This window comes from Salminus brasiliensis, chromosome 7, assembly GCF_030463535.1.
Source record: "Salminus brasiliensis chromosome 7, fSalBra1.hap2, whole genome shotgun sequence".
In the NCBI taxonomy this organism is placed as follows: Eukaryota; Metazoa; Chordata; class Actinopteri; order Characiformes; family Bryconidae; genus Salminus; species Salminus brasiliensis.
Window position 1 is genome coordinate 4909957 of NC_132884.1, and position 13120 is coordinate 4923076.

Genomic DNA, 13120 nt, shown 5'->3' on the forward strand with positions numbered 1-13120 from the left:
TCTGCGGCTCCAGGAGCTTTTATCAAATTAACCAATACACTGCAATACTGTATGAAACAGACACTTGTTTATCTTGTATGATTTACAGCCTGGGCCTTTAAAAGAAATGCAATTACAATCGTTCAGATTAACCCCTTCAAACTCTCCAAAGGAGGGAGACGTGGTGCAGAGGGGGTTGGTTGGGGAGTCGGTGGTGGGGTGGGGTGGGGTGGGGGGGTGTTGGAATATTGCAAATAATGATCACGGATCGTCTCCTGAAGGGAATTCAGAGTTAATAATGTTAATAATGCCAGTAAGGCAAGCTCCTCTCAGTAAATGGCCATATTATTTTGAGCGTATTAAATTTTTAGACTCCTGAACGCTCCCTCTCTCCCTGCCCGGTGCACAGCTAGTTCATTAGCAGAAATGAATAGCCAACCCCGGCTCATTTAAATGGGCTGTCTTACATTGGCTCTCGCCACACTCCGTTTCTGTCACATGCTTCCAAGAATCATTGACTCTTATTATACATGTAAATGGCTATCATAAAAATAAAAATTTCATTTAAGATTGTTAATGACTTTTGCAGCAGCCTGGCTTCCTTTAATGATTACCCTCTCCCCCTAATTAAAAGTATTTATCTCTCAAGCATCCATGACTGCCGCTTGCTCGCCAATGACGCTTGCAGGAAAAATGTACGGCGGGAAAAGAAAGTATCAAAGTTTCGCCGGGGCCTCCCTCATCCCTAATAGTACGCTAATTACAAATGAGGGTGTCAGTAAACTCCTCTCGAAGATCCCACACTTGCTGAATCTGGCCGTACGTTGGGAAAAAAAAGGGAAAGCGCTCCGCTCCGGTGCTAATTAAAAAGAGTAAGTCGGTTCTTGCTTTAGGTCTATTAGTCTGTTATGGAGAGGGGATTTGAACTCTTGAACGCGCCTGAACGACAAAATTATAGGCTTCGCTCCTCATCGCCTCTCCCATTCGCCGCTCCGGCAGAGAGATCGGAAGTTAGGGGGTCTTTTTCTCATTCCAGAACTCAAACAAGGCCACGAAGCGGGGAATCTGCTCAATGTTTAAAGAGCTAGTCTGGTATTTGATTAAATATTTCTCGCACAGAACCTTGTAGCATCTCCATTTTTGTAGCGTTTGGGCATAATGCAAAAGCTCCAGCCACCCTTTATGCTATGTGAAACTTTCATTGGTGAAACCAAGAGGGAATCGGGAGTTGAAGTGCTCCGTAATGACTAGAAATTAACTCCCTTGCATTAAGAGTACCCTATATGGACAATAATATTGGGACACCTGCTCATGAAGTGTATTATAGAGAGCGAATTCTGCTTTTGTTGGAGTAACTGTCTCTACTCTCCAGACAAGAAGGCTTTTTCTACTAGATTTTGGATTTAGCACTTCTGTGAGGATGTTGGATGATCACCTCCCCAACTTATCCCAAAAGTACTGGATGGAGCTCCACCATCCATCATTTCAGAGAACACAGTTCCTCCACTGCTCCACAGCTCAATGCTGGGGGGTTAGGGGTCTTTATACCTCTCTATTCAATGCCTGGCATTAGGCAGCATGGTGCAAGTAGGTTCATGTGCATCTCTGCTCCAGACATGACTCTATTCTATTGACAGTGCTTCTCTACAGGGACTAGACAAGCTGTATGTGCATCCATTTTGCACATCTGTAAATGCATCTCCTGCAAAATCTGAGCTTTTCTTTGATATCTACTGCGTGAGATGCATACGTGTCTGCGTGACTCCAGACGGCCTTTAAATGGCACCCTGGTCCGAGTGTGTGTGCGTCATAGTGATGCTAACACCTCCTGTCATTTCTCCTTCCTGTCAACTCTGCACGTCAGTGCCGGTTCATCACAGAAGAGAGGAGAAGGGAGGAGATGGAGATAAGAGGGGTGTGGCTTTGTTAAAGCAAGTGCTGAGGTAAAACATCTAATGTAACCCAAGTGCATCTTTCATTTTTTGCATCTTTCATTTTTGCATTGGAGCTACAAGGCTAGCATAGCTGAGAAGTTCTGGCTATATAGTTACAGGTATTTGTCCTCAATGACAGGCGAGAACCTTGTATCTCCAAAATGGCAACACCTTCTCAACTTTCAAAGGAATTCAAGTACGTTGGAGCATTTCTATAGGTCCATTCATCATGACATTTTGTGGTACATCTTCTCTATCATGATTCAAATTATGTCAGAAAAGTAAAAACTGAGATATTATTTTGTAATTATTTGGGATTTATGTCTGTTTGTTTGCCCATTTTTACTCATTTTGCTCAACTCAACTGGACTGTGATCTTGATCTTGAGGAAAGCTGCACTCACCAGTACCATCGACTGAGGCTCTCAGCATGTCACTCTCATGCCAAACGTGCTCCACGCCGCTGTCCCTCATTTCGTCGTCCTCTTCCTCTGCCTTCGTCATCAGTGCGTGGCCCAGCCTCGGCGACGGGGGCGCTGTCGGCTCGTGATTGGCCAGGCTGGCCGGGCTCGCCGCCCCGTTCAGCAGGACGTCCTCCTCCGACACCATCAGCTTGTCTTCTTCCTCTGTCTCTGATCCCGTCTCCACCACGTTCTCATAGTTCAACACTGAAACACACACAAAGACGCACACGAGCACTGTTAACACCACGTGGCTCCCTTACCCGTGCTTTTGAGGGGTTTGGCTTGTAAATGACTCATTTGACCCTGCTGACCGCCCTTTGTCTATGTGTATTTTCTGTGGTCTTTCACTTATAAATGACTAATAAGTGTGGAAAGTAGGACAAAATGAGTCATTTCTAACCCTGCCATCACAAAAACAACTGCACCGCACTCCCACTTCAGCTTCTACTTTAGGAGGCCGGACCAGTGTTTCCTACGTATGGAAACAGGTGCAAACAAGTGGACGCTCCGGAACCTCTTAATTACCTGCGGTTTAGATTTAGGTGTACAGAGAGACGCTTTCTACAACATACATGACTGTATATGTGGAATGGGTATGTGTGTTAGTCGCCAGCTGCTGCTTTGACGTGCCAAAATAGCCAGGGATTCCAGAGAGCTGCACCTTTCAGGGCATTAGGATCATGCGCACCTGCTCACCGCACCTCACGTTCCACAAGCCAGAGACATTTACAACCGGTATCTGATGACCACAGCATAGTAACATGCTTCATATCCACTCATTTTCAGGGCCGCAGTTATTTTGAAGGCCACATTAAAGCCTTTTAGGAACTTTTGAAATGCTCCAGGTGGACATTTTATTAAATTATATATCAGTATAATTATTTCACTAAAATATAATTAAATTTCTCTTCAACAAATGAACCATTTCAGAAAAAAGAGGTTTTGCTATGGTGGTGACATTAAATACATATATAAATATTTCTGCAAGGGTTTAGTACTGGAATATAAAGCTGCTATCTGGTGCTCAGGTGGAGGTGTTTATATTTCCTCATTTTTTTATCATCTCTTTCCATGGGCTGCCACACAATGGAGAAATCTCCCAAACTATCTAAAAAAGGGAAATCTTAAAGAAAAGGCCTGTCCGAGGTGTCAGAGTGAGTGACACCTGCCTGTCCTAGGCGTTCTCCCCTCTCTCTTTAGCACAGCTCTGCTCTTCACAAGTCCACGAGGCCAGGTAGAAGGGGAAAAAATAGGCAAACGGGTCTCCTGAATGACCCAGACGAATGGCAGTGAGTAAAGTTGCTGAATACGAACACTGTGCCTTCAGAAGTATAGAAGACCCTAACAAATAAGATCTACCGTATTAAATACGTATATCTCGCCACACACACTCCCACACAAAAACCTGCAGAGTATCCGGCAGGCACGGCCGGCCTTTGGAACACAATCAACCATGAAGCTATGACATCATGGGAACCAACAAAAGGGGGTAAAAAATGGCAGAGCAATGACAAGACCAGAAAGAGTTTTCGTCAAGTTTTGCTTTTCGGTTTGACAATAATTATATTTATATATATATTGTATATATATATATATATATATATAAAACAGAAAAATGACAAATGCTGAGCACTTTTTCAGATTTGGAGAGAACCGTGGTGACAGTGGAGGCGTGATAGGGGCCTGGGAGGGAAAATAATTAGACACTAACTTTTTTTTCTCTGACTTGACTTTTTAGTCGGTGTAACACATGCACGTATCGAGGCGCTGAATAAAACTCTCACAGATGTAAAAGGCATTAAAAAAGAAGGGAAAAAAAAACTATAAAGGAGAATAGAGGATGGTGGAGGGGTGGTAAGGGGGGGTGGGGGGTGGTTTGAAAAGCGCAGCCTTTTCTTACCGTTCCCCTGTGGACAGAAAAGATTACACCGCGCATATCTGTTCATAACATGATCTTTGGCTAATCCACCGGCCTGCACTTGCCTTCTGAACAACTGCACAACAGGTGCAAATTAAAATGAAAACGGCGACGGAGCCCGGGGCCAGAGGCATCCGCTGACCTGGGCTGAATACCAATTGACGGAGGAAACAAAACCTTTTCAAGAGGTGTGACCACAAGGGTTTAGGCAAGTTCAGACTGGGTAATGCCCTCTGCGATAGAAGAAGAGGGAAGAGGGGAAAGCAAAAAGAAAGAAGACAAAGGGGGGGGAGGAAAAAAAGAAAAAGAAAAAAGGAGAAAGGAGTAGAATAGAGGGGGAGAAAAAGGACAGAGAAAGAAAAGAAAAGTGAGACATTGGGACTTGATGTGTGGTCCAGTTATACCTTTGGCTGCGATGCCTGATAATGTGCTTCTATTAGCCCTTTTGCCCCACACCCACTCCTTCCCTTCCATTCCTCCTCCTACACATATCTTGAGAGAGAGGTTTTTAACTATTTCTTTGCGAGGTGTTTTTTTTTTTCCCTTGCGGGACGGCCTGTGTGTGTCTGTGTGTGTGTGTGTTGGGTGTTGCTTTTGTGATGGTGGCCCAAGCAACAAAAGGAGCGAGAGGCCTGGGGAGCCCCCTCGGTGCAGCCCCCGCAAACACTGATCCCTGCCAACCAGGAGATGGCTGAATGAAATTATCTAAGGCTGGACAGGTTTGAAAAAAAAAATAAAAAAACTTCCACACACACACTCACACACACACACACACTCTGACATAGAGGTTGGTCAGGTTTGTTTCAGTGGGCTTCAGAATGACTCATGAACAACAGGGCAACAGGGCTGACTTCAATATTTTGGGCCGAGAGGGTAAGCGAATAGATAAGAGAGAGAGAGGGAGGGAGAGTGGAGAAGAAGAGAAGATTAATAAGAGGCAACTGCAGGGTGGAGAACATCGGTGCGATCTGCAGAAGTAATGAGCGAAAGTCTCAACACAGGGTCAAAGGAGAAAATAGCCATCCATCAACCACACACACACACACATATGTTCTCACACATGGACGGGCAGCTTCAGTTACAATCTAGCATTTAACAAACAGCAGAGCGGGATTTAAAGTGCTCTGAGGGAACACGGCCTCCACCGAGGAAGACGAGCAGCTCTGGAAGGAGCAGGAGGAGGAAAAACATCTCGAATGGCGCCTCGGCCTGTAGGTGTTGTTACTGCCTGTGCTGTTTTGTTAGCTCTAGCTTGCTTGATCGAAAGGGGTTGTGAGAAAGTGCTTTAACACTTTGTGAGTTAAGAGTTCCTACCGCACTGTTCTGTGAGTGAGTTCTGTCATGAATTACAGTTACAGCTTATTTCCATGCTGGACCAACAGGTCTGAGCCTCCACTTTTTTATTTAGTTGGTTATGAATGATGTCAAGAAATGACTCAAATGTAGTAAAACGTAAACGATGGGTTTAATAAAATAAGTTTTAGCGGTTGAGCAAAATCTCGTATTTCAAAAACAACAACTTTACAGGAGAAGGAAAAAACCTGCTTAACTTTTAATGGAAGTCAATGTAAAACGATTTAATTCCAAGTAATTTCGGAGCATTTCTATTGGTCCTTTCGTTGTGAAATTTTGATACAATGTAAGGAACAACCGGCAGATTCACATTACATCCAAAAGTCAAAAACGGAAAAATGACAGAAGTAATTGGACGCAAAGCTTGGAATCTAATCTGCACTTTTTACAGTATTTCTCCGCTCATTTCATTCAGCTACACATTCCTACAAGTTTCAAAGGCATAACCGTTCTTCCACCGCTTCCACCACAAACGTAAGCAAGTGTCCAGTGATTTGGTCCAGAACGTTGTACAGTGGTCAGCGATTAAGACGAAGTCTCGAGAGCTTTGCGGAACACAAATGTGTCTGTGTGCCATAGATGGAGTCGTGAGGGTAAAGCGCCATTGTACAGACCAAGAGAGAGGGAGGGAGTGAACGAGGAAGGGAGGAAGGGTGGGTTGAGGGAGAACGTAACGAGCCAGAGTGTCACATTGAGCAGAAGTTAAAATCTGCCAACAACTGGGTACTTACTGTTGGACGGGTTGAAAAGAATGAACAATAATGGCGGGGGAGGGCAGAACTTTGTTAATTCAGACGCACAGTACGAAAAAAAAAAAGACAGAAAGAGAGAGAGAGAGAGAGAGAGGGGGGAAAAAAACTTGAGAGTGTGTGTATTGTTTAAATGGCATCTCTGACAGACAGCCATTCCTTGGCTGGTATTGTGCTCTTCAACACAATAATTCCAACCTGCTAATGTCACCACAGCCATTATTTCTGTTCCTCACCTCTCTGCTAATCAATCTTTTGTGTTGCCGGCGCCGAGAGACAAAGAAATGATAATGTTTACTTCTCGGCTAAGTTCTCCTCAGATGACACGTTCTATTTGGCGGTGCCTCGTCCAAGTGTCAGCCGCAACAAAGGCAATTACGCCTGCCATTCTCTGTCTGATGCTACCTGTTACATCTCGCGGCTTTTCTCTCGTGCTTTTGATCTCAAGTAAATAAAAGGAACATCTCTCACTCGAATGCTACAGATAATTAAAATGACACCCTTAATTGCCCCAGTCTCGCTTAATGCTAGGCTTAGCGCTCCCCATCGTAACCTATTCACAGCCCTCATATTGGCCTGTCAGTTAGACGGTACACAGGGCAGACGCTAATGACATGTATTGTGGATGTGGTATTGATTATGATGACTAGCACCTCTGGGAACAGCTAGCGCCACTAGCTTAGCCGCAATGCGCGTGGCGTCGGGGAGGGAGGTGGTGGTGGGCTAGGTAGACTTTTAAAAAGACGTATAAAAAATAGCAAAAATAGCGAAATGAAATCATGAAAATGATCGAAAGTTCAGGAGTTCGCTTTTCTGCGGCACGGTAGCGGCACAGCAGCGCTGGCGAGGAAATGTTAGTTGATCATTTAAGTTAAAAGGGGAAGGAGGAAGCTCAGAGGCCACTGGTGGAGGAGCGCTACTACGCCCTCTGACGAATGAATCGAGTTGCTCGTAAGGATCTCGGGCCTTTTTTCCTCCGCGCTAAAAGCCCTTTTAAGACTTTTAAGACGCTCCGATCGGTGGGAATATTTCACCTGCTTATTTCAAGGAGGCACTGCTAGTCAAGGGAGGCTCGCCTCGCCTCTACGGACACTTAGAGTCATAAACATGACAAGGAAAACCAGGAAACGCACATTAGCAAGCCTAGTAAAGCAATTCAGATTTATAATAGCTAAAGGAAATGGCTAATAAAAGTTAGCCTACATTTCTACTTGTAAACCTCCATAAATCTGACTACGACAACTCAGCACATGGAATAACAGCATTGGTACAGTGTTAATGGTGGGTTCAAGACCCTTTTCAAGAACTAGTCCATGATATTTACCACAATTTGCAACACTGACAAGACCACCAAGACCACCAAGATCACCAAGAGCACCAAAAGTCTTGCGCAAGCCATTTACATATTTACATACCTTTACCAGCGCTCCACTGCAAGGTTTCGCAGCGTAAAGTCCCTTTAGACTGCCATGCGCTATCCAGTGTATCCATCCCTATACTCTCCTCAACCACAATCCAACCCGGGGGCATCGCACCTACCCGCCGCTCAGACCAGCTCCAGCTCCAGCGGCAGGGGCAGGAGGGTCATTGCCTAGCCCGAGGAAGGGCCTCTAGTCCTGGGATAAAGCTCGCTCTGAACTTCCCCCCACTCTGAGTGTGGAGGTGATGGAGCTGGAGCTATTCCTGGATGTTCTGCCTGCAGGAGCAGCTGCTGCTTGCTATGGCCTGGTGTGTCAGCGGGGCTAATAGGTGAGGACGCTAACCCTATTGGGGGATAACCATGCCCTCTCCTGCCTCCTGTCTCATACACACGGATCACCTGAATGGCTCGGAGGGTGGGGGGTCACAGCGTGTGTGCCAGTGCGGGGGGTGTTAAAAAGCATTAAGGTTGAAATGGGCGTTATCTCCTGGTGGCTATTCTGAGAGCACGGCTACAACAATAAGCTTTAAACTGTCATAATTTCCTTTCACAACGGTGTGGAGCTCTGACTGGCTTGGGGGCTGGTCATGAATAATCTGCCTGCCATCAAAATAAATGTGTGTTTTTACCTCTCTCGCCCTTTCTCTCTCTCTCTCTCTCTCTCGCTCGCTCTCTTGGTTATGTTTAATATATATCTTAGGATCGTTATTCTGCAAAAGTTTTAGGCTTATTTATTGATTTATTTATCTATCTATCTATTTACTCTCCTCTAGTGGCCTAAGAAAACAACGGCTAGATGTGAATCCAACTTCAGAAAGAAAGGGAGGGGGCTTTAGGGGGGCTTGAAAAAAAAGGACAGTGGCTGAGAGTGAACAAAAGGGCAAAAAAAAAAGTGAGGGGCAGCTTTTCGGATGGTGAAAAACCCAGTCAAGTGTAAACCAACTTGGAAGTGTGTTCCTGGGACCTTGTGTGTATATGTGTGTGTGTGTGTGTGTCAGGAAGGGGGTTGTTATGTTCAATAATTTCTACCATGAGGGCCGCCAGCCACCACGGTAGCCGGACTCTAATTGAATTAAAGTCCCGTTTATTTGCCGGGGCCGAAAAAGCAACAGGCTGGAGAAAAAAAAAACCCAAATAATAAAAAAACGAACGGCTTGGAGGTTTTTCCTCAACTGCTCGGCGGCCCACCTCTACTTTGCTGCTCGGCCAGACCAAGTTTGCCATCTGTACCTACACACACGTACAAACACTCTCTTACACACACACACACACACACACTCCCTGACCAGCTTTCCCCCGCCTCCCTAAAGCAGGAGCCAAAAAAAAAAAAACCTGAAAAAAAGACAGAGGCACACAAAAGCTCCCTCGGCTGCCCCCAGGACCGGCGCAGGAAAAAAAAAAAAGAAGAAGACTGAGAGTGTGAAAACTGAATATAGAGGGGAAGAGGAATAGAAAGAGAGACATACAGGAAAGGAGGGGGAGGGGGAGGGATACATAAATAAATAAATAAATAAATAAATAAACAAACAAACAAACAAACAAAAAGTAAATCAAAATCCGTAAAACGGTTGCACAGGTGAGCGCGTGTTTTTCCGGGTTTTCCTCCCTGCTCCTGACATCCGTCAAGCAAAGGAAAGGTTAAAATTAGAAAATTTAATTTATTTGATAATTTCCCAGAATAATTAGAGTTAATATGGGTTAATTAATATGCAAATCTCTCAGCAGATGTTCGACAGAGGAGTCTTGCGCAGGGAAGCAGTCTGCTCTCTTTTGGCTGTCACTTACTGGCCGTAATTGCTGTAACTAACCAAATACACACAAAAACCTTTAGCGGGATAGAGAGAGAGAGAGAGAGAGAAAGAGAGAGAGAGAGGGAGACACAGACAGAAAAAAAAAGAGAGAGAGAGAAAAAAAAAAAGCTCTCCGTCTGAATCGTCAGCAAACCGCCACTTTCATCCCACAAAGGCACAAACATTCCTTATTTTCTCTCATCTGAAAAGCCCCTTTTATGCATCAGCCGTGTCGGCAGTGAATGAGGTGAACGCTCAGGATACTTCATGTCTCTTTTCTTTCTCCCAGCCTTGTTTATTCCGTAAACATGTGTATAAATAGGAAAAAGATGCAGGGGCTGAATTGAGGGATGAGTGGAGAGACACCTGGTCCCTGTTGTTCGGTTTTATCGGAGGTTGTTGATGTCTTCCCACCTAAATCTGCTCGCATTGTGGAGCGCCTGAGCGAGGCAGGCGGATTTGGCGGCGCGGCGGATGAAAGGGAGTTTAGAACGCCGCTCCGGTCGCCTGAATCAGGTTGCCCGTCAAATATTTACGAGTATAAAAAAAAAAAAAGAAAAACAAGTGCTCGGCTGATCCGCGGTGAGGTCCAGTTCTGGAGATTTTTACGTTTTGCATAATTATTTTTCAAAAAATAAAAAGAGAGGCTTGGCTAATCTTTTTAAAGAGCCACTGCATGAGAACAAAAAAAAAAGCCATGTGCAGGTTCCCTGAAGAGCCTTTCAGTGAAGGAGTGAAGGAGTGAGATCTGCAGGTTTTGGCTCTATGCTATTTAAAAGCTCTAGGCCCACTTTGTTTTGATGGTCCACTGAAGATTATCAACAGATGCTCAAATTGTCAAGAAACTACGCAAAGCAACGCCTCCACAAGTCGGATATCTTACTCGGAAAGTCGTGAGAGCCTCACCAACCTTAAGTTCAAAATCCAAGATGGCGGCGCCGTACATTAACAGCAGTACACTCAGTACCATACAATATGTATATAATTGGCTAACACTGCTAACCTGGGGAAAATGCTAGTAATGCTAACCTGGGACATAAGAAGTGGGAGATATGTTGGTTGGATTTTCCTTAAAACACTGTTAAACTTAGACTCCTTAAACTTAAAAAACCTTAAACTGTTTTTTGAAGTAGAGTACAATGGTCAGAATATTTAACTGGAACGCGGCCAACAGTCCTCCCAGCTCCGACATCCGATAGGTAAATGTAATGCAGCAATACTATATACTCGTGTACCTAATAGTGCAGGATTGAAAAGTTAGTCCACGCCAACAGGAAGCGATGAAGTGTTGCCATGCCAACGTACGTCACTGCAGGTTCTCTAGCTGCCGCGTTTGCCACCTTTGTTTTTCTCGTAGCACATTGCACTGTGGGCTATGTAATAGTGTCCATTGTAAGCACATTCAAAATCCGGCCGGTTCTGAGTGTGTATCTTGGCTATTTGAGGGTACTCAACTCTGACACTTTTATCAATCCTACATACTTCATACTCCAAAAATGTTTTTCAATGAGATGCAAGTGTGAAGAACCTTTAAAGGCTCTTAAAATTTCAGTGCAAAGGTTCTATACAAATGCTCAAGCTGGTCCTCAAAGTCCCCCCTAAAGGTATTGCAGGCTGGGCTGGAGCAAACACCTGGACCCGGTCTGAGGGTCGGTGAGGACTGGCTGGAGAAGCACTGGTTTATGGAACCTCTATATAATGTAAAGGTTTTTTACAGTAATTAATTTTATTATTTTTTTATGGGGAACAGTACATCTGAGTCAGGATTCACTCAGGAACCTCCAGCGAAAGCAGAGCAGATCAAGAAGTAGGCCTAATGCTGAAATTCTTTTTTGAATCTATGATTTAATACTTTGGTTTTGATTTTAACACGAGCATGTGCAACGATCACGGTTCCCGCGGGCCTTGTTCACTCACTATTACTGAGCTGAGGGCCTACTATGTACTATAATGCACAAGCTGAATGTTTATCAAAGAGTCTCCCCCCCTCCCTCCCTCTCTCTCTCACTCTCACTCTTTCTCTCTCTCTCTCTCTGATAACATGGTTTGGTGCCATCGGTACACGCCTTTCCCACCTCCCCTGTTGCTCTTTTACACACTGGTGCGCACACACACACACACAGGTAGTGGAATGCGCTGACAGGGGCAGTGTAGGCTGTTGTTGATTTGATGTGGGTTGCATCGGGCGCCAAATTGATAGCCGCAGTCGGGCGTTATCAGCAAGCCGGGCATTTAATAAGAGTGGACTCTGCTGATCTACTGCGATACACAAGCTCCCGGTGACCAGCGCTTTCTCAAAAACACACTTTCACCACAAATATCACAATTTTAACCATCTCAAACCCTTCTGCAGTTCTTACTGGTACTTGTAGCCTAGCTTTGAACCCTGTGGGACTTCACAAAATGGGCTAAAATGTTACTAAATAATACTTTTTTAGTACTTTCTGTACTGTATTATGATTAATAACTTCAATAAGTGCTTCAAAGGATTCTAGATGAGATGAACCATATTTGGTTCCATGAAGAACTATGTTTGTAATAGCCTAAGAGTTGTGTGAGTGTAAAGATGAGAAGGTTTTCCACTGATTTAAGGCCTTCAAACATTTGATTCTTTATGGAACCAAAAGTGGACCTTCTACACTCTAGGTTTACTTCTATGTAATTATAGATAATGCAGAAACAACTGCAAAAAACTATTGTGTAGCAGCTTAGCCTATTTTGTGGAGTCCCACAGGGCTCAATTGTGGGGTCAATGAAAGTACCTGTGGGAGTACTGCAGTTATAGGGGTGAAGAACTGAAGTGTGAGCCTAAAAGTGTATACTCACAGGTTCAAGAGCAGATTCTAAACTTCCTGTTGACCACTTTTAGGACTTGAGTTGAATGCAGATGTTGCAGATTGATGATTTACAGTCGCCACATTGAAACAAAAATCAAAAGTAGACACAAATGATGTAATGCTTTGGAAAAACAGTCTCTTAATCACGCCGTACTGCTTTCACTTACTGTCGCAACCATTACTGCTTCATGCTTACCACTAAGCTTAGCGATTCCCGTTGCCCTAAAACACGTACGTCTTCTCGTTTCTGCTTTACGGCCCTTTTTGAGGAGCTCGGGGAGGAGGCGTCATCTTCAGTAAGCCGCGGGCTGAGCCTCGCACGATCCACCTCAACCTGACAAACTCATAATCGCCACTTAACTTGTCTACACTGCAAATATGCATGCAAACATTCGCATAATAAACACAATAACACGCGCCGCAGCGAAATGAGTAATAGGCTAACCTGTTAATACTTGGCAGGGCCTGAATATGAAATGGAGTTTTGCAACAGCTTGTCCTATCACTAAAATGAATGTGCTTTTTAGCGCGCCGAGGATGTTCCGGCGTGGAAATAAGCAATGTTTTTGTTGCTGAAGGCCCATATGCCCCATTTTAATAAAAAGGAATCCATAAAAATAAATTAGGTGCGCTAAGTATATGCAAATTCAAATGTAAGCAATCGCTGCGAAATTAAT

The 13120-nt window shown here is 44.4% G+C and overlaps 1 protein-coding gene across 5 annotated transcripts in view; it reads right to left on the reverse strand.

The window, feature by feature from the left end:
• The window catches only part of zeb2b (zinc finger E-box binding homeobox 2b), a 102207-nt gene that overhangs the window by 21902 nt on the left and 67185 nt on the right, over positions 1-13120 (reverse strand). For 2 of the 5 annotated variants that reach the window (XM_072683515.1, XM_072683512.1), the window contains exon 3: positions 2317-2580. In XM_072683515.1, coding sequence (XP_072539616.1) covers positions 2317-2580 — 264 coding nt within the window. Of the gene's footprint in view, positions 1-2316; positions 2584-12432; positions 12455-13120 lie in introns of those variants that run through there. The other 3 variants (XM_072683513.1, XM_072683511.1, XM_072683516.1) reach the window with 2 other exon arrangements.